The sequence below is a fragment of the Spermophilus citellus genome (assembly GCF_964194105.1).
Source record: "Spermophilus citellus genome assembly, chromosome: 10".
Classification (NCBI taxonomy): Eukaryota; Metazoa; Chordata; class Mammalia; order Rodentia; family Sciuridae; genus Spermophilus; species Spermophilus citellus.
Window position 1 is genome coordinate 46,757,929 of NC_138197.1, and position 24,767 is coordinate 46,782,695.

The 24,767-nt window shown below is 33.9% G+C and overlaps 1 protein-coding gene across 1 annotated transcript in view; it reads right to left on the reverse strand.

Annotated features, from left to right (window-relative positions):
- Window positions 1–597: 597 nt before the first annotated feature.
- Window positions 598–24,767, reverse strand: part of SLCO1A2 (solute carrier organic anion transporter family member 1A2) — a 146,828-nt gene continuing 122,658 nt past the window's right edge. Inside the window, exons 15-17 of the mRNA XM_081310325.1 lie at window positions 18,407–18,471; window positions 17,750–17,867; window positions 598–1,242 (exon numbers count right to left, since the gene is read on the reverse strand). Coding sequence (XP_081166451.1) covers window positions 1,023–1,242; window positions 17,750–17,867; window positions 18,407–18,471 — 403 coding nt within the window. The 3' untranslated portion in view covers window positions 598–1,022. The remainder of the gene's footprint in view (window positions 1,243–17,749; window positions 17,868–18,406; window positions 18,472–24,767) is intronic.

Genomic DNA, 24,767 nt, shown 5'->3' on the forward strand with positions numbered 1-24,767 from the left:
TATTAAAAAGTTTTCATGTACCTCTAAAATCTTTTCATTATTTTTACTCATAAATTAAAAATAATATGAAGAGGTTTAGTTTTTCATGGTTATGTTGAATTTTATTGACTTCAGTTTCATAAAAGAAGCTACTTTTCAAAAGTATCATTCTCCCAGATAAGTTTTGGAAATTAATGTTTGTGTTCTAACTTAGGATCCAATCAATAACAAACATTGATCTACAAATGCCTCCTGAACCTGGGAAAATAGTCCTTTGACAATATCTGGACTACAAGTGGTCTGTAAGAGCTATTTTTCTCATAATGTCCTTCTATCCTTTCATTCAGATACTTATTTTTAAAAAGACTTGAGTTGTTGGATTTAAATTGCTGAAAAAATTCCAACCATCTTCACTACATAATTTTTAATAACCTGATTACGTTTGTCAGTATTTTGAACAAAATGAGCAAATATATGACATGAGTAATAAAGGAGAGAATTGATAACAAATGATGACATAGTAATGAGCAATCTACTTTGAAAATCCATATCTGGAATGAATAGAAATATCAAAGAACAATTACTAAATATACTAAAAAGTTGTAGGCTTACTTCACATGAAAGTAATCAATGTGAATAAAATATTTCAAGTTCACATGAAAGGATGAAAATCTCAGTCTCTGAATAACCCCAATATACAAATTTGATAGCATTAAATAGATTTTTAGAATAGAAAAATTTTAGAACTATTTGGAAAAGGAGATGTAGAAAACAGACCCTTTCTTTGAATGAGTTAAAAGAGAAATTGTTGCTTTAACATAAAAAGTAAAGGTGGCTTTAAAATCCTGTTTAGTGGTTGTCATAAATGTCTCCCCTAAAATATCTCAAGTGCTGTTCTGATACTTCAGACATATAGTGAACACTTTCACCATGAGCAAGTTCTTAAAGATAAGAAAAGTTACCTGCAGTATCTCTAATGATTTTTAAACAATTAAGTTTTATACTGTGTTTTCCACCTCTGGGAAGGCTGATAGAATTGGACACTATAGTTTAGTTTTCATTTCTTCATCATTCAAAACCTTAGAATTTTGTTGAACATCTTTGCACTCTTTTTCTTTCTCTGTAATCTTCGTCACTGCAAGCTCAGTTCCTGAAGGGTCATTTTCACCAGGTAGATGACGCTTTCTCAAAAGAATCAGGATCAAAAAGGCAGGAATAAAACTTAATCCTCTTAGTGCTGCTGGCAATCCAAGGTAGATGTGTCTATTTAAAAAATATTAATTAATATTAAATCTTACACAGACAATGTGATTAGTTCAAACTAATTTTTGTTTATAATTATAGATATTTTATTACCCTAAAAACAGAAATTGTTTTGCATGTCAATCTTATATAAGCAATTTTGCCAACATTAATTCCAGTGCTTATGTTTTTTAAATTTTCTATGCAGAAACTCCAAATTTATTTTCTTCATATCTACCATTTTTTATTTTCATTATTATTTTTCACATTTAACAAAACCTCCAACTTAAATGTAATACTCAGAGTAATAGCAGTTTTATTCTAGTATTTAATAAGAATACTTTCATAGAATCATCATTGATCATGATATACACTCTTGGGGTATTTTTTTAGATGATCTTTATCAGGTCATAAGTAGTGTCATGAAGGAATGAGGTCTGAGAGTGCTGAGACCAATGGTGGCAAACTGCTCAGTTTCTGTGGCTCCATCTCCAGTGTAGAACTTGCTGGTTTGACTATTCCCCCCACACTCTGAAGCATACTGGATGTGCACCAGCCTTGGACATTTTCCATGCTGCTAGGAGCAAAGATTGTAGTCCATGGGGCTAAATATATAGCCATCTGGCATGGCCCACATAATGCCAGAAAGCTCAGCTAATAAGAAAGGTTTTCTGTGGCTCAGGAATCAACCACATCACTAGGCATGCAGGATAAGGGCCTCTGGAGAAAGTATGCACATGTCTAGAAATAAGTTCTCAAATCCAAACACACATCTCTGCTAGGAAGAATTTTCGACTCATATTTTCCCCTCTGTCTATTCTATATTATATTATTTTGCTGTTTTTCACGACCTTTTAATCTTATTTTTATTATATTAAATGGGATTTCTCTTTCTCTTCTACTCTCTCATTTTCCTTCTTTTTGAATTTTGCTTTTTATTTTAACTTTTCAGTTTATTCTGTAGTATATTTGTCCCGTTCTTTTCTATTACTACTGGTGTTGCAGTTGTTTTCAATTTATTGTTACTGTATTTTGATATTTGGTTTGTTTTTATATTGTGGGTGTTATTATTGTTTTTTTCTTCTTTATGAGTGGAGCTCTGACTCAAGCATGGCACCCCAAGCATGTGGGTGGGGGCTTTGTCTCTGAGATACTCTCTGAGCATAGTTGAGAGAAACTCCAACCATGACCTAGTCTCATTCAAACCTTAATGAATGCTTTAAATTAGGATAAATAAATAAATGGCCTGAAGAGACAGAAGCCCCCATCCCCCAACAATGACTCAGCCTTCTGTATTCATAAAAGAAGGGTTTTGAGGTCCCACTTTTGAAAACTCAATCCCATAGCAACAGACAGAGAATAATGACACAATTACTGTGGATACCACATTGTTGACAAGACAGGAAGAATTACCACAGAAGGTGCACCTAGTATACTATGCTATCTACAATACACCAGCCTAAATTATGGGGGGACCCCTATTCTTTTAAGACCTACAGAGGAAGCAGGTCCTTCAAGTTCGAATAGTATGCACTGTATCCAATCTCACCAATCACAATCAGCTAAGCCATGGGAAAACTATACTACTAAATACATTTGTAATAAAATTCAATAGTACACAACAAACTGATAGCCTAGGGCACATAATTAACAGAAGGCTATTCTCTAAGAAGGCCTTCACATAAAAATAGAAGATACATAAATCCCAATAGATAGGCAAATATTAACTTATATATAAATGAAACACAAGAAAATGAGACATCATGACTTCTCCAAAATCTGATAACTCTCGAATAACTGATTCTAAAGATACTGAAGTATAGGAAATGGCAGAGAATTTTTAAAATGATGTTAAAATGATCATTAAATTTAAAGAAGATATCAAAAACAGTTTAATGAGTTAAGGAAGAAAATAAAGAATATGAAGAGCAATTTTAAAAAGAGACAGAGATTCTGAAACAAAATAAAACCCATAAATCTTAAAAATATAAAGCATCACAAGCCAAATAAAAAATTTAGCTGAGAACCTCAACAACAGACTAGATCAAGTGATATAAAAAAATATTAAGACTTGAAGATAAACCTGATGAATTATACATTCAGACAGTAATCAGGAAAAAAATAAGAATGAACAGGACATACAAAACCTATGGGTCATGAATAAAAGACCAAATGTAGATGGTGTGATGATGCATGCTTGTAATCCCAGTGGCTTGGGAGGCTGAGGCAGAAGGATCTCAAGTTCAAAGCCAGACTCAGCAACAGCAAGGCACTGAGCAACTCAGTGAGACTCTGTCTCTAAATAAAATATGAAATAGGACTGGGGATGTGGCTCAGTGGTTGAGTGTCCCTGAATGCAATCCCCAGTACCTGCCCCCGCCCCCACAAAAAAAAGAGACCAAAATGTACCGATCCCATGAACAGATAAAGGAGCAGAGGTAAAAGCTAAAGACAAAAACAATTTATTCAGTGAAATAATAGAAAATTTCTGAAATCTTGGGATGGATATGGATGCCTGGGAACAGAAGACATCTAGAAACCTAAATAGACATGATGAGAAAAGAACCTCTTCACAATAAAACATAATTAAACTGCCCAAAATACAAAACAAAAAAAGAATATTGAAAGCTGCAAGAGAGAAGTTCCAGGTCATATATGAAGGCAAACCCATCAGAATAATAGATTTCTCAACAGAAACTTTAAAGGCCAAGAAGACATGGGATGATATACAGCAAGTCTAAAAGAAAATAACTTTTAACCTAGACTACTGCATCAAGCAAAATTATCCTTCAGAATAATTTTAATAATAATAATAAATAATAATTTAAATAATATAATAATTATTATTTAAATAATGATTTAAATAATTTAAATAGTAAAAACTATATAAAGATCTTCCAAAATCAGCATTAACTAAATAACTTCATGGCCACTAAACTAGTATTACAGAATGTACTTAAAGGAATTCTGTACTCAGAAGATAAAGCATGATAAACAATCACAAAAGCACAGAAAAGAATAAATCTCACTAGAATAATTATTTTCTACTCTAGAAGAGTAGAAAAACAAATGAGAATTAGGAAATAAACATTATTAACTCAATAAACCATTAAAACTCTTAAGATGGAAATAGAAGAAAGAAATGAACATATGGTATTCAAAACAACCAGAAGGAAAACAACAAAATGACAGGAATTAGTACATACCTTTTTAAAATAATCTTGAATGTAAATGGTCTTAATTCTACAATTAAAAGATGCAGGCTGGCTGATTAGATTAAGAACAAAGATCCAACAATTTTGTTTTTCTACAAGAAACTCACCTCACTATGGCAAAGATTTTCCAAAGTATATCATGTTACACCATAAGGCAAGTCTTAACAAATACAAAAACAAACAAAAAACAAAAATAATTTCCTTCAACTTTCCAGATAATACTGGTATAAGCCTCATATTAATATAAAGAGATATAAATTACAGTAGATGGGGTAGAGAAAGAAGATGGGAGGGGAGGAGAGGGGATGGGGGATAGGAAGGGGATAGGAAAGGCAGCAAAATACAACAGACACTAGTATGGCAGTATGTATAAACATGGATGTGTAACCAATGTGATTCTGCAATCTGTACACATGGTAAAAATGGGAGTTCATAACCCATTTGAATCAAATGTATGAAATATTGTTAGGGTCTGTAAACAAGTCAAGATGGCGCCTGGCATTTTGCCAGAGGGAGTGGTTTGTGAAGTAACGCCAGCGAGCCATTAAGTATGGAGATTCCTTATTGGTTGAATGCTGTATCTAGTTTATGTTAATTAAGATAAGCTGTGTGTAATTATGTATATATACCCCTACTGTCCTACAATAAACAGCTCCCACTCCAGCTGTATCAACCTTCACAAGTTCCTCGTCACCCCCCGGTTAGTTTGCTGCAGGCCAGACTGCGGCAAAATATGATATGTCAAGAGCATTGTAATGTCTTGAACAACCAATTAAAAAAAAAAAAAGAAACTGTACTAGGACATGGAGATTAAAGAATAGGCTTTTAAACAAAAAACAAACCAAACAAAAAAAAAAAAATGAGCCACTGAAGAAATCTGAGGAAATTCTGAAATTCCTAGACTTGGACAAAAATGGAAACACAAATATCAGAATATGTGGAATACAATTAAAATAGTACCAAGAGAGAAATTTTTAGCTATGGGTGCCTACTTAAAAAACAAACAACTGTGATATCTTTTTCAAATAAATAAGCTAATAATGCAAACTTAAGGTCCTAGAAAACAAGAATAAAGCAAAACCAAACATAATAGAAGGAAATAAATAGTAAAAATCAGAGATAAACTAAATAAAATAGAACAATACAAAGGATCAATGAAACCAAATGATGGTTTTTAAAATAAATAAATAAGTAAACAAGTTCTACAAACTCTTAGCCAAAGTAATCAAAAGAGAGAGAAGACCAAAATAAAAAAAAATAGAGACAAACAGGAATATTATAACAGATACCACTAAAGTACAGATTATTATGAGAAACTATTTTAAAAGAACATATTCCAATAAAATAGAAAATAGAAATTGACTAATTTCTATGTACATATGACCTACCAAATTGAATCAGGAGGATATTAAAAACCTAAAAATATCAACAACAAGCTATGAGACTGAATTAGTAATAATTTTTCTCAAAAATGAAAAATCAGAAGACTGGTTGAATTCTTGCTGAATTTTGCCAGGTTTTAAAAGAACCAACATTAATGCTCCTCAAACTGTTCTTTAAAATGGATATAAAAGGAACACTTCCAACTCATTCTATAAAGCCAGTATTACTCTGCTATCAAATCCTAATAAGAACACACAGAAAAAGAAAACTCGGGACAAATATCCTTGATAAACATAGATTTAAATATCCTCAGTAACATACTTAGAAATCAAGTTCAACAATCTATTTAAAAGATCATACACTATGATAAAATTGGTTTCATTCCAAAGATGCAAGGATGATTTAATACACATAAGTCATTATATGCAATATATCATTTAAATACAATCAAAGATAAAACCACACTATCATCTCAACAGATGCAGAAAAAGTCTTTGAGAAAATTCAATATCCATTCATGATAAGTCCTGAACAAACTAGGTAAAAAAGGATCACAACTAAACATAATGGCTCCATATGACAAAGCCATAGCCAACATCACTCTGCATGGGGAAAAATAAAGCATTTCTTCCCAAATAAGAAATGAGACAATGTATCCACTCTCACCACCCCTATTCAATATAGTATTTGAAATTTTTTTCAGAGCAATGAGGCAAGAAAAAGAAATAGCAGAGATATAAATAGAAAAGGAAAAGATCAAATAACCCCTGTTTATAGATTACATGATTCTATACTTAGAAGGTACTTAAAGATCCCACCAAAAACTTAAAACTGATAAACAAATTCAGCAAAGTAGCAGGCTACAAAATTAACATACAAAAATTAGTAGTTTTTCTATACAGCAATAAATAACTCACTGAGAAAGAAATCAGTAAAACAACCCCATGAACAATAGCCTAAAAAATATCTAGGAATAAATTTAATCAAGGAAGCTAAAGAACTCTACAATGAAAATTATCAAACACTGAAGAATGAAATGGAAGAAGACACAAGAAGACGAAAAGATCTCCATGTTCATAGATTGGGAGAATTAACATCTCCAAAATTGCCATACTGGTAAAAGAAATCTACAGATTAAATGCAATCTCCATCAAAATATCAAATTGGAAGTGCAGCTGGTCATTCTTTGAAGAACTAGAAAAAATAATCCTAAAATTCAAATGAAAGCAAAAAAAGATTTCAAATAGCCAAAACAATCCTGAGCAAAAACAGCAATGTTGGTGACATCACAATAATCAATTTCAAAATATACTACAGAGAGACAGTAATAAAAACACCAATGCACCAAGGGGATGTACTAGAGGACCTATAAATAAACCCATGCATCTATAACTATGTGGTTCTCAAAAGTGGCATCAAAACACATTGAAGAATAGACAGCCTCTTTAGCAATAATACTGAGAAAACTAGACATCCACAAGTAGAAGATTCCAACTATATCCTTCTATACAAAAATCAATTCAAAATGGGTCAGAAACCTTAATATAAGTCCTGAACATTTGAAACTACTAGAGAAAAACATAGAGGAAACATTTAAAGATGTAGACACAGGTAACAATTTCCTGAATAGGGCTCTAATAGCTCAGGAATAAAAGCAAGTATTGACAAATGGGATTACATCAAATTAAAAAGCTTCTGCAGCATCAGAGTAGATCTCCCAACTACTCGCCCACGTAGGAGTACCGGGTACTTGAGTGGGATCACCATCGGCATCAGCACTCACACATAATTTCCAGCTACCCACTCGAGCAAAAATCAGATGCCCATGCAGGACACCTGGCAGCTTCCCATGCACAGGAACTCTGGCTGTCACTCCCCTGTGGACTCCCATCTACCGGGTCGCCTTCATCTTGGGACACTGCAGCAGCGGAGATACTAAGCTCCGTGGCCTGCCTGCACTCAAGGGAGAATTTCACACAGGCTCTGAAGTCAACCGACAGCCACAAGTTGCACACCACAGAGCACAGAGCTCATCTCTCAACTCATCATCCAACGCCATCGCCCAGCTCCCCTTACCAACTCGACAGCCCACTGCTGAAAGCAATCACCTCTATCTTTGGTCACTTTCATCACCATCTTTAGGGGGGGCAACTCCCAGTATGGAAGTGCAGCTGGCCAGGTACCCAGTTTGTAACTCCACCCTCTCCCCAATAGCCACTAACCAGGCACAATGAGTGCTCAAAACAAAACAGCTCTCAGCAGGGCAGGTGTGCAGTGCACCCAAAGCGCCATGCTTAAGAGCCCTGTAGAGAAAGGTCCTCATTTGGAAGTAGAAAGGGAAAGGATGAGTGTGGTACAGTTTAGAGGTTAACACAGAGACCAGGAACTGGGAGGTCTTCAGGAGAGATAAGAAGATAAGACCAGGTGCTCACATCACACGAGTAGGCCCAAAAAGAGATCCTTGAGATGCAGTCTCCCATCAGAGACCTGCAGGAGCCACACCCCACTTCCAGATCCCCTCCAACCAAGACCAGCCTTCCTACCCTGGTTACCTTCACCATCCTGAGGGCGGAGATACCAGGTAACCGACCTACCCCACCTATTGGATGAGAAGGGAAGCAGAAAATATACTGATCTCCAACCAAAACAATCCCTATTTCTTCCTTCTAGATTCTTGTTTTTCCTTCTCCCTCTCTATTCTCCCGTCCTCACATACCCAACATATGTGAAACCAAGTACTTTGCATGAAGTAGGATTTTGAGGACCGGGACGTCTGAATAGTATATTACAGTTGTGTTGTATATTCTTTTTGTTTTCTCTTTTTTTCTTTCCACCAATTTTTACTATTTGAACTTTTTAAAAATTTTTCTTAATATATATATATGTGTGTTTGTTTTATGTAACTCTACTGTCTTCCCACTTACTTGTCTCCCCAAAATTACTTCCTCTCTCTTCTCCTGCTTTTAATCTTGCTTTTTAGATTTCTCTTTCACACTTCCTAAGATATAATAACTCTATATCTTCACCTCCTACCTCCTCAGTATATCATTCTACTCCTCTCTCCAGTTCTTTGTCCACCATCAGAAACTGTAAAACCTTTTACAAATCTACTGAACATATTGAGATAATAATTGAATTTACCATTTCTGTACATTATGACCAAACTGTAAACATCTTAATAGTGAATATTTGTTTTTAGGGTGTACATTGTTTATATTGGGATCTGTTAACATTGTTCTTCACCTCAAAGGAGAAGTATTGGAACCCTACAGGGTAACTATAAGCCTATAAGGTAAATACAGTAATGCCTCAGATCCACAGTGCTAGAAGGGAAGACACACAAGCAATATGAAAAGACAAGGAAAGAAGGTGCCCCAAATAAATGAAGAAACCACATTCTTAGAATCCATAGCCAGCACAGCTGAAGAAATAACAGAGAAGGAATTCAGGATACACATAATTAAAATGTTCTGAAAATTAAAGGATGATATAAGAGAACAAGTTCAGGCAGCAAAAGATCACTTTGATAAAGAGGTACGTAAACAAATACAGGAAGCAAAAGATTACTTCAATAGGGAGATAGAGGTTCTTAAAAAAAAGAAATCCTTGAAATGAAAGAAATAATAAACTAAATTAAAAGTTCAATTGAAAGCATCACCAACTGATTAGACTACTTGGAAGACAGAACCTCAGACAATGAAGAAAAAATATATAATTTTGAAAAGAATGTAGACCACATAGTGAAAATGGTAAGAAACAATAAGCAGAACATTCAAGAAATATGGGCTAGCATTAAAAGACCAAATTTAAGAATTATTGGGATAGAGGAAGGCATAGAGTTCCAAACAAAAGGAATGAGCAACTATTTAATGAAATGATATCAGAAAATTTTCCAAATATGAAGAATGAATTGGAAAACAAAATTCAAGAGGCTTACAAGATGCCAAGTGTACAAAGTCACAAAAGATCCACACTAAGTCACATTATAATAAAAATGCCTATCATACAGAATAAGGAGAGAATATTAAAAGCCATGAGAGAAAGGAATCAGATTACATATAGAGGGAAAGCAATTAGATTATGTGCAGGTTTTTCAACCCAGACCCTGAAAGCTAGAAGATCCTGGAACAACATAAATCAACCTCTGAAAGAAAATGAATGCCAACTAAGAACCTTATATCCAGCAAAATTAAGCATTAGATTTGATGATGAAATAAAGATCTTCCAGATAAACAAAAGTTAAAAGAATATACAACTTGAAAGCCTACACTACAGAACATACTCAGCGAAATATTCCATGAAGAGGAATTGAAAAACAACAATGAAAATCAGCAAAGGGAGGTATTACACTAAAGGAAAAACCAGTCAAAGTAGAATCCAAGTTAAATACCAAAAATAAACAAAAATGGCTGGGAATGCAAATCATTCCTCAAATAATAACCCTGAATGTTAATGGCCTAAACTTACCAATCAAAAGACATAAACTGGCAAATTGGATTTAAAAAAACAAAGACCCAACAAAAATGCTGCTTCCAAGAGACTCATAGGAAAAGACATCCACAGACTGAAGGTGAAAGGTTGGGAAAAATAATATCACTCACATTGGCTGCAAAAGGAAACAGAGGTTTCCATCCTCATATCAAGTAGAATTCAAGCCAAAGTTAATCAAAAGGGATAAAGAAGGTTATTTCATATTGCTTAAGGGAACCATTCATCACCAAGACATAACAAAAATAAATTTATATGCCCCAAACAATGGAGCATCTACATTCATCAAACAAACGCTTCTCAATTTCAAGAGTCAAATAGACCACAACACAATAATTATGGGTGACTTTAACATTTTAACATACCTGTTTCGCCACTGGATATATCTTCCAAGAAGAAATTACAGAGAAGGAGTTCAGGATGCACATAATTAGCTGAACAAAGAAACTATAGAACTCAATAATACAATCAATAACTTAAACTTAACAGACATATATAAATATTTCATCCATCAACAAGTGAATACACTTTCTTCTCAGCAGCACATGGCTCCTTCTCTAAAATAGATTAAATATTATGCCACAAAGCAACTCTTAGCAAATACAAAGAAGTAGAGATACTATCTTGCACTCTATCAGATCATAATGAAATGAAATCAGAAATCAATGATAAAATAAAAAATAGAAGCTACTCCAACACCTGGAGACTAAATTATATGCTACTGAATGAACAACAGGTTGCAAAAGATATCAAGGAGAAGATTAAAAAAATCTTAGAAGTTAATGAGAACACAGATACAATGTATCAAAATCTCTGGGACACCATGAAGGCAGTTCTAAGAGGAAAGTTCATTGCATGGAGTTCATTCCTTAAAAGAAGAAAAAGTCAACAAATAAATGACCTAACATTCCATCTCAAAGCCCTAGAAAAAGAAGAACAAATCAATACCAAATACAGTAGAAGACAGGAAATAATTAAAATCAGAGCTGAAATCAATGAAATTGGAAGAAAAGAAATAATTGAAAAATTGACAAAAAGTTGATTCTTTGAAAAAATAAAATTGACAAACCCTTAGCCATGCTAACAAAGAGAAGGAGAGACACAACTCAAATTACTAACGTCCATGATGAAAAAGGAAATATCACAACAGACACTACAGAAATACAGAAGATAATTAGAAATTATTTTTAAAACTTGTACTCCAGTAAAATAGTAAATATTGAAGGCATTGGCAAATTTCTAGAGTCATATGATTTGCCCAATTGAATCAGGATGATATACACAATTTAAACAGATCAATTTCAAGTTTCAAAATAGCAGATACCATCAAAAGTGTACTAATCAAGAAAAGCCCAGGACAGGAAGGATACCCAGCCTAGTTCTACAAGACCTTTAAAGAACTAATACCAATACTCTTCAATTTATTTCAGAAAATAGAAAAAGGGGGAGCACTTCCAAACTCATTCTTTGAGGCCAATATCACCCTGATTCTAAAACCAGGCAAAGACACATCAAAGAAAGAAAACTTCAGACCAATATCGCTAATGAACATAGATGCAAAAATTCTCAATAAAATTCTGGAAAATCAAATACAAAAACATACCAGAAAGATAGTGCACCACAATCAAGTGGTGTTCATCCCAGGGATGCAAGATTGCCTCAACATATGGGAATCAATAAATGTAATTCATCACGTCAACAGACTTAAAGAGAAGAAAAAGTTGGCTCTGATCTACATATTGTGGGGTCGGGCTCCAAATTCCTTAATAGGACGCCCATAGCCCAAGAGTTATATACAAGAATAAACAAATGGGACTTACTTAAACTAAAAAGTTTTTTTCTCAGCAAGAGAAACAATAAGAGAGGTAAACAGGGAACCTACATCCTGGGAACAAATTTTTACTCCTCACACTTCAGATAGAGACCTAATATCCAGAATATACAAAGAACTCAAAAAATTAAACAATAAGATAACAAACAACCCTATCAACAAATGGGCCAAGGACCTGAACAGACACTTCTCAGAGGAGGACATACAATCAATCAATAAGTATATGAAAAAATGCTCACCATCTCTAGCAGTCAGAGAAATGCAAATTAAAATCACCCTAAGATACCATCTCACTCCAGTGATATTGGCAGCCATTATGAAGTCAAACAACAACAAGTGCTGGCGAGGATGTGGGGAAAAGGGTACACTTGTACATTGCTGGTGGGACTGCAAATTGGTGCGGCCAATATGGAAAGCAGTATGGAGATTCCTAGGAAAGCTGGGAATGGAACCACCATTTGACCCAGCTATCTCCCTTCTCGGTCTATTCCCTGAGGATCTTAAAAGAGCATACTATAGGGATACTCCCACATCAATGATCATAGCAGCACAATTCACAATAGCTAGACTTTGGAATCAACCTAGATGCCCTTCAATAGATGAATGGATTAAAAAACTGTGGCATTTATACACAATGGAGTATTACGCAGCACTAAAAAACTACAAAATCATGGATTTTGCAGGGAAATGGATGACATTAGAGCAGATAATGCTAAGTGAAGCTAGCCAATACTTAAAAAACAAATGCCAAATGTTTTCTTTGATATAAAGAGAGCAACTAAGATCAGAACAGGGAAGAAGAGCATGAGGAAAAGATTAACATTAAACAGAGACGACTGGGGTGGGAGAAAGGGAGAGAGAAGGGAAACTGTATGGAAATGGAAGGAGACCCTCATTGTTACACAAAATTACATATAAGAGTTTCTGAGGGGAAAGGGGGAAAAAAACAAGGGAGAGAATTAAACAACAGCAGATGGGGTAGAGAGGGAAAATGAGAGGGAAGGGGAGGGGGCATAGTAGGGGATAGGAAAGGTAGCAGAATACAACAGTCATTAATAGGTATTATGTAAAAATGTGGATGTGTAACCGATGTGATTCTGCAACTTGTATTTGGGGTAAAAAATGGGAGTTCATAACCCACTTGAATCAAATGTATGGGAGATGATATGTCATGAGCTTTGTAATGTTTTGAACAACCAATAAAAAAAAGAGCATCTCAATAGATGCAGAAAAAAACATTTGACAACATAGAGTACCCCTTCATGTTCAAAACACTAGGCATAACTGGAGCATATCTCAACATTGTAAAAGCTACCTATGCTAAGCCCCAGGCCAACAGCATACTAAATGAAGACAAATTGAAAGCATTCCCTCTAAAAACTGGAACAAGACAGGAACCGATTCTATTTAACATAGTTCTTGAAACACTGGCCAGAGCAATTAGACAGACAAAAGAAATTAAAGGGATATGGATCAGAAAAGAAGAACTCAAATTAGCATATTTGCTGACAGTATGATTCTATACCTAAAAGACCCCCCAAAAAATTTCACAAGAAAACTTCTAGAACTAGTAAATGAATTCAGCAAAGTATTGGGATACAAAATCAATACTCATAAATCAAAGACATTTCTGTATACCAGTGACAAATCCTCTAAAAGTTAAATGAGAAAAACTACTCCATTTACAATAGCCTCAAAAAAATACTTGGGAATCAAGCTAACAACATAGGTGGAAGACCTTTACAAAGAAAACTATAGAATGCTAAAGAAAGAAATTAAAGAAGACCTTAGAAGATGGAAAAATCTCCCTTGTTCTTGGATAGGCAGAATTAATTTTGTCAAAATGACCATATTACCAAAAGCATTATACATGTTTGATACAATTCCAATCAAAACCCCAATGACATTTCCCATAGAAATAGAAAAATCAGTCATGAAATTCATCTGGAAAAATAAAAGACCCAGAATACCCAAAGCAATCCTTAGCAGGAAGAGTGAAGCAGGTAGCATCACTATTCCAGACCTTAAACTATATAACAGAGCACTAATAACAAAAACAATATGGTGTTGGCACCAAAACAGACTGGTAGACCAATGGTACAGAATAGAGGATACGGAGACAAACCTACATAATTATGGTTATCTTATATTAGACAACGGTACCAAAAACATATATTGGAGAAAAGATAGCCTCTTCAACAAATGGTACTGGGAAAACTGAAAAGCCATATTCAACAAAATGAAATTGTATGAGTGTGCCTTTCTCCCCACATCCTTGCCAACACTTATTATTGTTTGTATTCTTAATAGCTGCCATTCTGACTGGAGTGAGATGAAATATTAGAGTAGTTTTGATTTGCAATTCTCTAATTGCTAGAGATGTTGTACATTTTTTCATATATTTGTTGATTGATTGTATATTACCTTCTGAGAAGTGTCTATTCAGTTCCTTGGTCCATTATTGATTGGGTTATTTGTGTTTTTAGTGTTTAGATTTTTGAATTCTTTATATACCCTAGAGATTAGTGCTATATCTGACGTGCAAGTGGTAAAAATGTGCTCCTAAACTTTGGGCTCTCTATTCACCTCACTGATTGTTTCTTTTGCTGAGAAGAAGCTTTTTAGTTTGAATCCATTTCATTTATTAATTCTTGATTTTAATTCTTGTACTACAGGAGTCTTATTAAGGAAGTAGAGACTTAATCTGACATGATGGAGATTTGGGCCTATTTTTTCTTCTATTAGATACAAGGTCTCTGGTTTAATTCCTAGGTCCTCAATCCACTCTGAGTTGAGTTTTGCACTCATACGTTGCTGGTAGAACTGCAAAATGGTGCAGCCAATCTGGAAAGCAGTATGGAGATTCCTTGGAAAACTGGGAATAGAACCACCTTTTGACACAGTTATCTCACTCCTCAGTCTATATCTAAAGGACTTAAAAACAGCATACTATAGAGACACAGCCACATCAATGTTTATAACAGCACAATTCACAATGACTAAACTGTGGAACCAACCTAGATGCCTTCAGTTGATGAATGGATTAAAAAATGTGATACATACATACATACATACATACATGTACATACACACACAATAATATTACTCAGCAATAAAAGAGAATAAAATCATGGCATTTTCAGGTAAATGGGTGAATTTGGAGAATATAATACTAAGTGAAGTTAGCCAATCCCAAAAAAACAAATGCCAAATGTTTTCTCTGATATAAGGAATATGATTCATAGTGAGATAGGGAGCAGGAACATGGGAAGAATAGATGAACTCTAGATTGGGGAAAGGGGTGGGAGGGGAAGGGAGGTTGGCATGGAGTAGAAAAGATGATGGAATGAGATAGATATCATTACCATAAGTACATATATGAAGACACAAATGGTGTGAATATACTTTGTATACAACTAGATATTTAAAAAATTGTACTCCATATGTGCAATATGAAGTATAATGCATTCTGCTGTCAAATTAGAATTTTAAAAATTTTTAAATGTGGATATTTAAATATTATTGGAGTTTTGCTACAAATTATCAATTTTGTACTCTTAAATAAACCATTTTATGTATTATAATGTATTTAATTCTTCACATCCAAGAAATCACTTAAATAAAAAATATTTTAAGATGCAGCAGATACAAAGCATATTTGTTCTTCAAATGTAGATCAAAAACTATTTTAACGTAGTTCTTTATAGGTTTTGTCTTTAATGTTTTAATTTTTTTCAATTAAAAGGAGGTATTTTCCAGGATGAATAGGAAAATCCAAATACATACCACATATTAAGTGATTCACATTTCTTCCTAATACGTTTTCTCTATATCACCATAGAAACAGTCAAGTGGGTCAGCTGTTTGGAGAACACCATTGATAGCAAGTCCTTTTCTATGCAGTCCAGTTAATGATTGTGAAGAAACTTGTGTGTATTAACTTATTTGCCATGTGAAGCCCGGGGCTATGAATTTGCAGAATGAGCGTTCATTTATAGATAAATATTTTGGGGATGACGTGAGTCACTCTGCTACCTCAGTTCATTCTAAACTCAGTAACTTAACTTGTAACTAAATTAGTGTGTGTACCCAGGAACAGCTTGGAAAATTGGACTGTGCTCTATTCTGATAGGACAGATAAAGAAATTTTCAGAAAAATTTCTTTTCAAAAAATTATCTTCCATCATCCCAGTTAAATTATGTCAAATAGGGGTAGATGTTTTAGTTGTTTATTAAGTAAACAGATTAATGTAATTAACAACCTGAGTTTCTTCTATCACAAATATAGACACAAATCTCTTGGCTCTCAAAGCTCTCAATCCTTATCCGTGCGAAGAGGCAAATGAAACTAGGTGAATGTACCTTCTCAGACAAATGCAGCCAAATTTATTATCCGTTCAATATGTAAACACAGTAATGATTTTATTATCTACATTTCAATTAAAAGAATTTATATCTTCTTTCTCATAATCACATAATAAAATATTTATTTTACGTTAAAAAGCTTCTGCATAGCAAAGGAATAAACAGAGTGAAGAGACAACATATAGAATAAAAGAAAATCTTTGCTAGCTATTCATCTGAGAAGAATTAATATTCAGAATATATAATGAACTTTAAAAACTAACATCAAAATGACAAAGTAACAGTAAAAAGAAAAAAAAGGCAAACGTTCATGATCTCATCCTCTTGGGACACTGAGGCAGGAAAATCTCAAACTCAAAGCCTACCTGGGCACCTAAATTAGACACTAACTCAAAATACAAAAGGGCAGGGGTATAGTTCATCGGTTGAGGGCTTTGCCTCCCATGTGTATAGCCTTCGGTTCATTCCTCATTACCAGAAAAAACAATGAACACATAATCCAAACAGTTACTTCTCAAATGAAAGACAAATGGCCAAATAAATATGTTGAAAAAAACATTCAATATTCTCAGCTATTGTGGAAATGCACATCAAACCTACATTGAGATTCTACTTCACCCCAATCAGAATGGCTATCAGGAAAAAAAAAAACTTCTAATATTTATATGGAGAAAAAAGAACCCTTATACACTATTGATGGGAATGTGGGAATGTAAACTAGTATAACCACTATGGCAGCAGTACAAGTTTCCTAAAAAAACTAAAAATAGAACTACTATATGATCCAGTTATGCCACTTCTGGGAATACATAAGAAAGACTTACATACCTATCTTCACCTATTTAAATAGTCAAGTTATAGAATTGGGCTAGGTGTCTATAAACAGACGAATGGATAAAAAATATGAGATATACACAATATAATATTACTCAGCCATGAAAATGAAATCATGTCATTTGTAGGAAAATAGATGGAACTGTAGGTCATCATGTTCAGTAAAATCTGCTAGAAACAAAATCAAGTACAGCCTATTTTGTTTTATACTTGGAAACTTTAAAAAAAAAGTGGGGGGACTATTAGAGAAGGTTGAGGGAAAGAGAGGTTAATAGGGAAAGAAGATAAAATTAAAGCACAACAAAACATATGCATATATTGAAATGTCACAGTGAAGCCCATTGATTTGCATAATTAATGAATTAACATTTATGATAAAAATATGTACACTTAAAAAGTAAATTATCTTTACCTGAAGTTTGTTGAATCATATATTCTGCATGCCCCTGGCTTACCACATTTCAAAGTTCCCCAATGTAAACAGGTAGAGTCCACTAAAGCTCCAAAATATATTGGTGCTGGAATGCCAGCTATAATTATCAGAAAAAGAAAACTTCATCAACAAGTTAAGAATTAAGAGACATTATTTTTTAGCAAATATTTCAATTTCCCCTGTATGATTAACAAATACTGTGTAAAAATATAAATCAAATGCTCTAAATTTTACTTTATAAATGTTCTATTACTGTATAAGTAATATATATAATATAGTTTCTAGATTATAAAAAATAAGTCATGATAAATAAAATACAACAAAATTATTGATAGAATAAAACAGTGAATAAAAGTAGATTATATTTTCTGAAATGTTTTGGAAAAAAATATGTGTACATTTCATTTTAACAAAATATTTCCTATTTATTCTCAAGTATTATTGAAGAGAGGTGTAATTAAGTTTTGATAGGAGAAATGAAAGGGAGAAATTCTCTATCTTCCTACATAATTCATTCTCAATACTAATTAAGAATTGTTTATAAACAGAAGGGATATTCTTACACTGTTATTCTGAGAGAATTATTTCATTTATAGTTTATTAGTATGTATCATACTAGGAAAAATAACATCCTACCAAATATTCTTGTGCAAAATGCATGTAATCCCACACCAAGAGACTTCTCTTCAGACTTGATACACCTAATAAAAAAAGAAATTTATAATAAGCAAAAGTAAAGATTTTAAACCTATCAGAGTTTCTGAAAAAGATTATGCATGCTATTAACAAACACTGAATATTTGAAAAATGTACTTCCATGATCAGGCCTTGGTTACTTAGGGTCTGATTATTCTGCTTGCACCCAAATAGGAGCCCAATTTCTGATCCCTAGAATTTTACCCATCACTTTTTGCTCAGTCAGGTGTGTGCAGGGACACTAGAAATGAATCCAGAGGTGCTCTATCAGTGAGTTACATTCCTGGTCCTTTTTTATTGAGACAGGTTCTCACCATGTTGCCCAGGCTATATTTGAACTTAAAATCCTCCTGCTTCAAAAGCTTCTGAGTAGCTTGGATTGCAAGTCTGTGCCATCATACCTAACTTTCTTATTCTCTCTCAGAAGAATATATTTCATTTCAATCCATTTTTATCCCAGTATCTTTATATTGACAGTAGTAGTTCTTGATCTAAAAGGTTAAACCTTTAGCTGAAAGCAAAAACAGCACATACCTAGCTTTTTCAAATTATCTGCATTAATAAGATGGAGGAAATTTCAGATAAAGGAAATGTAACTTATGTGAGTAAGTATAAGAAAAAAGAAAAGCAATAATAAAAACTTTCCAAATAAAGTGATTTTAAAAATTCCAAAGCAAAACTATTTTAAGTGATTTGACATAATTTCAAGAGTTGAACAGAGATTTCTCCATTTTCTGAAAAAATTTTCCTTGCTTTTCATTGTTGTCTGGAATTCCCATATGTGGAAATTTACACTCCAGACAACATTGGAGTGTAAATGAAAACTATACTGAAAAAGTATTTTTGATGTCTCAAACACTTCTGCATCAGCATGGCTATATGCTCAAAAAGTTCACTTTAAGAACTTCCCTGTTCTACCTTTCCTTTTCTGATTAACTCAAAGTTGAAAAATATTAATGCCGCTTTCTTCACAGAGTATATTTTTAACAAAAACTACATTTCATTGGTATTTTCTTGATACAGATATTATATTAGATACAATAATTCTATAATCTTAAAAAGTGAAATGTCATTAATCAAAAGACCATCTATCCGATGGAGAAGTTATTTAAATAACATCAATAATTTTATTTAGAAATTTTATTCAGAGAGAATAAAATCCAGCAGACTTATCTTGGTCACCTAATTTATTTTTAATAAATACAAAATTAAATAAAATATTTAAATTTTATTGAGGAAGTTTTCTTTCTTTTCTGTTTTTAACATATGCCCTGTGATCTCACAAAAACATAGAACCCTGAGAATTCATAAATTATAAGCAGTTTAAACTGTTCTCCAAATTTTATTATTTCTTTACTTTGATAAGAATATCAATTTCTAGAGTCTAGCAATAACAAAAAAATTAGAATATAAGTTATGGAAAAAATGCTGATAGAAATTTAAATTTTTATTTTAAAATGACAAACTAAAGTAGATGATACATCCCTTCACCATCACTTTAGAGGATTCCATAATAATCGGTAACAGATATAAATATGTCTATTAAAAAATCCAGGTGTTAAATTCCATAATATGATCTTGGCAAAAGATGGCAGAAGAATAGAAACAAATAAATCATGAATGCATAATAAAGTACTTGTTTTACTAGAGAGTAGATATTAATAACTAAAAGTTTAAAAATTGATACGCAAAGAATAAATGTTGTTAAGAATCTCAATATTCCAGTTGACTGTTTGAAAAGTATAACTTTCAGGGCTCTGTAGTAGAGCATGTGATTAGCATGTATGAAACTCTGGGTTCAATTCCCTGTACACACACACACACACACACACATACACACACACACAAATACACACAATATAACTTTCAAAACAGCAGGAAGAAATCCAATCTGTACAAAGGGAAGAAAAAAAAGTGCAAACAGAGTTCTACCACAATAATTATAATAAATATAAATGAGTTAAATTCACCAATATTATGTTAGAAAATCAAATATAGCAAGTTGTTTAAGAAGTGAAATGTGGGGCTGGGGATGTGGCTCAAGCGGTACCGCGCTCGCCTGGCATGAGAGCGGCCCAGGTTCAATCCTCAGCACCACATACAAACAAAGATGTTGTGTCCGCCGAAAACTAAAAAAATATATATATATATATTAAAATTCTCTCTCTCTCTCTCTCTCTCTCTCTCTCTCCCTCCCTCCCTCCCTCCCTCTTCCCTCTCTCTCTCTCTCTAAAAAAAGTGAAATGTAAGATTGAAAATAAAGAGAAGGAAAAATACCTAATGGGCATGTCATGAATCATAGGAAAGCCAGAACTATAATTTTAAGAAGAAACAAAGTAGAATTCCCTAAAAGAAAAGACTAAATGATAAAGAATAAACTTTATTACTGGTAATAATAAAAGTATAATGATCAAAGTAAACAAATGATCCAAGTGTTAAATTCAAATCATTGACTAAAGAACAACCAAAGAAGCTCAAAGGGGTTGGAGAATAATAAAGAGCAGAAATCCATGAAACATCAACTAAATCATAAACTGATTATTTAAAAAAGAAAGTTAGATGAGCCTCTGGCAATATTGTTCAAGAAACTAGACTAGATGCAAATAAGTAAAATACAGAAAAAAGGAAGTGTCTTTTAGACATCAGAGAGTATGAAAATAATAAAAGAATATTATAAACACATACTAATAAACATACAACATGTGTAAGCAGAAATAAAATATGTGACAGAAAATAAAAAGTAAATAAAGAGAAGAAAATTCACCAGAAAAATTAGTCCAAAGTACAAATATTTTAAAGGTGAGTTTATAAAATTTTCAACAATCAGACAATATCCTTTATCACAACTTCTCAGAGATTTTTTAAAGTAGTGCATTATATTTTTACATAATAGTATAATTTTTTTACATATTTGTACATGCAGACAAACTGGGGGATGAAAGCAATAATCAGATATTTAACAAAAGTAACTCTAGAATTGAAAAACTAGAAAATTTACGGGTTCTTTTTGTGGGCCAATGATCTGAGAAAGGAAAAGAATGAAAAATAATAAATCTATTTTGCTTATAAACATAGATGTGACAATTGTTTGAAAGGGTGCACTGATCCCTTCAAGTAGATCAGTGTATAGAATGGACGGAATAAGTCCCTGTTCCTTCTTCCTGTTCCAAAAATCCATTTAACATGTCTTCCTCAAGTAGAGAATGTATCAGAAATTAAACTGATAAGAAAAGATTGTACATTTGACTTTAGTAAAAATGCCAAGAAGCAATAGCTATAACAATTTTAAGAAAAATTCGAACAAAAATATTCAAAAAAATTAAATCATATTTTTAACTATATTGTGATTAAATGGTACTTCTATCAGATAAGCAAATAAAGCTCAACATTTTTCACTTAATCTCACTAAGCAAAAGTTCTGAATTGAAAAATCACATATTTCATTTTCAAAGATTAAGAAAAATTTATTTGATAAAGTTTACCACCTATTTTATTATCAAAACTAGATAAAGACTACATATTTTATTGTATAAAAGTATACAGCAAGCATTATACTCAATGAAGAAATCTGATAAGATTTGGAAAATAAGAGTGCTGACTAAAGAATACTCATTTAACTATAGTTCAGTATAGTTTGGGGGTTGCTTGTTGATACCATAAGAGAATTTTAAGTCTGAGATGAGTAAAATCTGAAAGTGAAAAGATAAAACTTCGTACTTAAACAGGAAAATTTACATAGAAATCCTAGCAAAACTCTCAGATGTGGAACCCATTCAGTGTCAATTAGCTCCTGTGTATCATAGGTGGAGGCCGAGGACAAAACTACAATGGAAGCTAGACCAGTAATGGTCCAAAATTAAAGACTCAGGAGGAGTGACTGAGGGGACTGATCCAATTCTGCTCATTGCTCCAGAGAGATATTTAGAATCACCATGAGACCATTTATCTCAGCAGAGCTGATGGAGCTGGGGTCCAAGTTTAGGTAGAAAATGAAAGGAAGTTTACTGGCATGGCTGCTCCACCTGTGGGACACTGAGGCAGTGGTGATAATGTTGAATGTTACAGAATCATCTAAGATAGCTTCAGTAACTGCTCACCCTACTTTATAACAGTGCCTTCACTCCAGTGCAGCGAGGGGAAAGTATCTTTGGCTGCTTCTCACCGCTTACAATATGTGACCGAATTTAGGAGATATTCCCGTGCCCAGAGGCAACCTCTATAGAAGAATTACAGGCCTATTTTCAGGAACTGGGGATGAAATATGCTATTTGCATGCATGACTTCTACTGCCAAAACGAGGGATATAGTGCTGTTTACAACTCATTCCATCCATCCAATTAGGGTGCCCTGGTGTTAATATTATCCACATTGGCAGGGCAGCACCTCCAGTGAGAAGTGCAAATTATAGCAAATATGGAAATAACACAGCAGAAAACAGGAATCTAAAACCCAGCGCAAACTGGAAAGGCATTTTCAAGTCTCCCATAAACAGATATAGGTGGACTTATTTGTAGCAGGAGTAGATGAAAGTAAAATAGATAAATAACCTAATGCTACTCTGGTACAATCATAAAAGCAATCACCTAAGGACAAAAGACTTAATCCCTTACTCCCCAAGAAGGGAAAAGAAAGAGATACAGTGAGAAATGTAGAATGGACTCCTACTCAAAAAGGAGGTAAAGACAAACTTCTCTTAGTAGAAGACATAATAAAAGCAAAGCCCATGGTTTCCACTGCGTCTTTCAGCCCTTGGTTGTGGAATGACTAGAGGGGAGGTTGAGAAACAAGGGTCTGAGCCATGTCTCCAGACAGGAGGCTGTGTATAGAACTGGCAACAGACTGGTTTTCAAAAAATATTCAGAGAATAAAAGCATTGGTGGACACGGGAGGTAGAAGCACATTGATTTTGCATAAGGTAATCCTGAAAAATTACTAAGCTCTGGAAGAGTTTAGTACTCAGTTGGGAATATACCATTGTATACTAGACCTTGTTAATATCTTCTCTAGCATAGATATAACCCTTGAGAGTCAAGACCCATTTGCCTTTAGGTAGGAAGGCAGACAATGGACTTTTACCATGTTACCTCAAGGATCTCTCCATAGTCCCACCATTGTCACAGGTAATTGAGATTGACCAAGGAACTAATTTCACAGGCCATGACATATAATAGTGGGCTCAAATCCAGGACACATGATGGATTTTCCACCTGCTGTGCAATACAACAGGAGCTGGGTTAATTGAAATAATGAATGGTCTGCTGAAATAAGGGTTAAAGACTGTTATGGCTTAGATATGAGGTGTCCCCCCAAATTCATGTGAGAGGTAATGCAAAAAGTTAGAGGTGAAATAAATGGGTTAACCTAATTAGTGCATTAATGCACTTAAATGGATTAATTGGGTGGTAACTGTAGGCAGATAGGGTATGGCTAGAGGAGATGGGTCACTGAGGGCATACCTTTGGAGTTTATACTTTTTCCCAGGAGTGGAGATGTCTGCTTGCTGATTACCATGTCTGAGTTGCTTTTCTCCTCCACACACTTTTGCCATGATGTTCCGTCTCACTTTGGCCTAGAGCGACGGAGTCCGCCAACTATGAACTGAGACCTCTGAAATAAACTTTTCTTCCACTAATTGTTCTGGTCAAGTCTTTTGACCACAAATCTGACTAAAACAAAGATAAAAAATAACTCTACGTGGGGTGGAATATTCATGTGCCTGAGTCACTGAGGACATTAAATGAAAACCCAGACATCAGGGGCCTGCAGTCATTTCTTATGTTCACTCACCTTGTGGCTGCCAGCATTAATATTGCAAATAAAGGACACATCTACTGAACATATTCTTAAACTTTTCTGGGGCATGAGCAACAACTTACAATTGCCAACTCCTCAACACATCACATATGAGACAGGAAGCATTAGTTGGTCATGGACTATACAAGTAGGGACCCAGTGGTTCACTCTACTGACACCTTGTGGAGAGAGAGAATATCTAAATTTAAAGTAAAGCCTACTGTGATGGGAACCTGGCCCTCACAAGTACAGGGGGTATTACCCTCAGGAGTCATCACTTGAGGAACACTTTGTATCAGTTATGGCAGTTATGTATTTCAGAGGTATATTTCTTTCTATGCCCCCAAAGTGCAAATAGATTGGTCTGGTGTACTTGCCCAGGCAAGCCTATTGTACTGGTTACTTAACTAACACATTATGGTAAAGTGGCCTGTATTCTGCCTCACGGAGCTATGTTGCCATGTTTGGTGCCTATTAAATACCAGTCATATTTGCCATAGGTTAACAA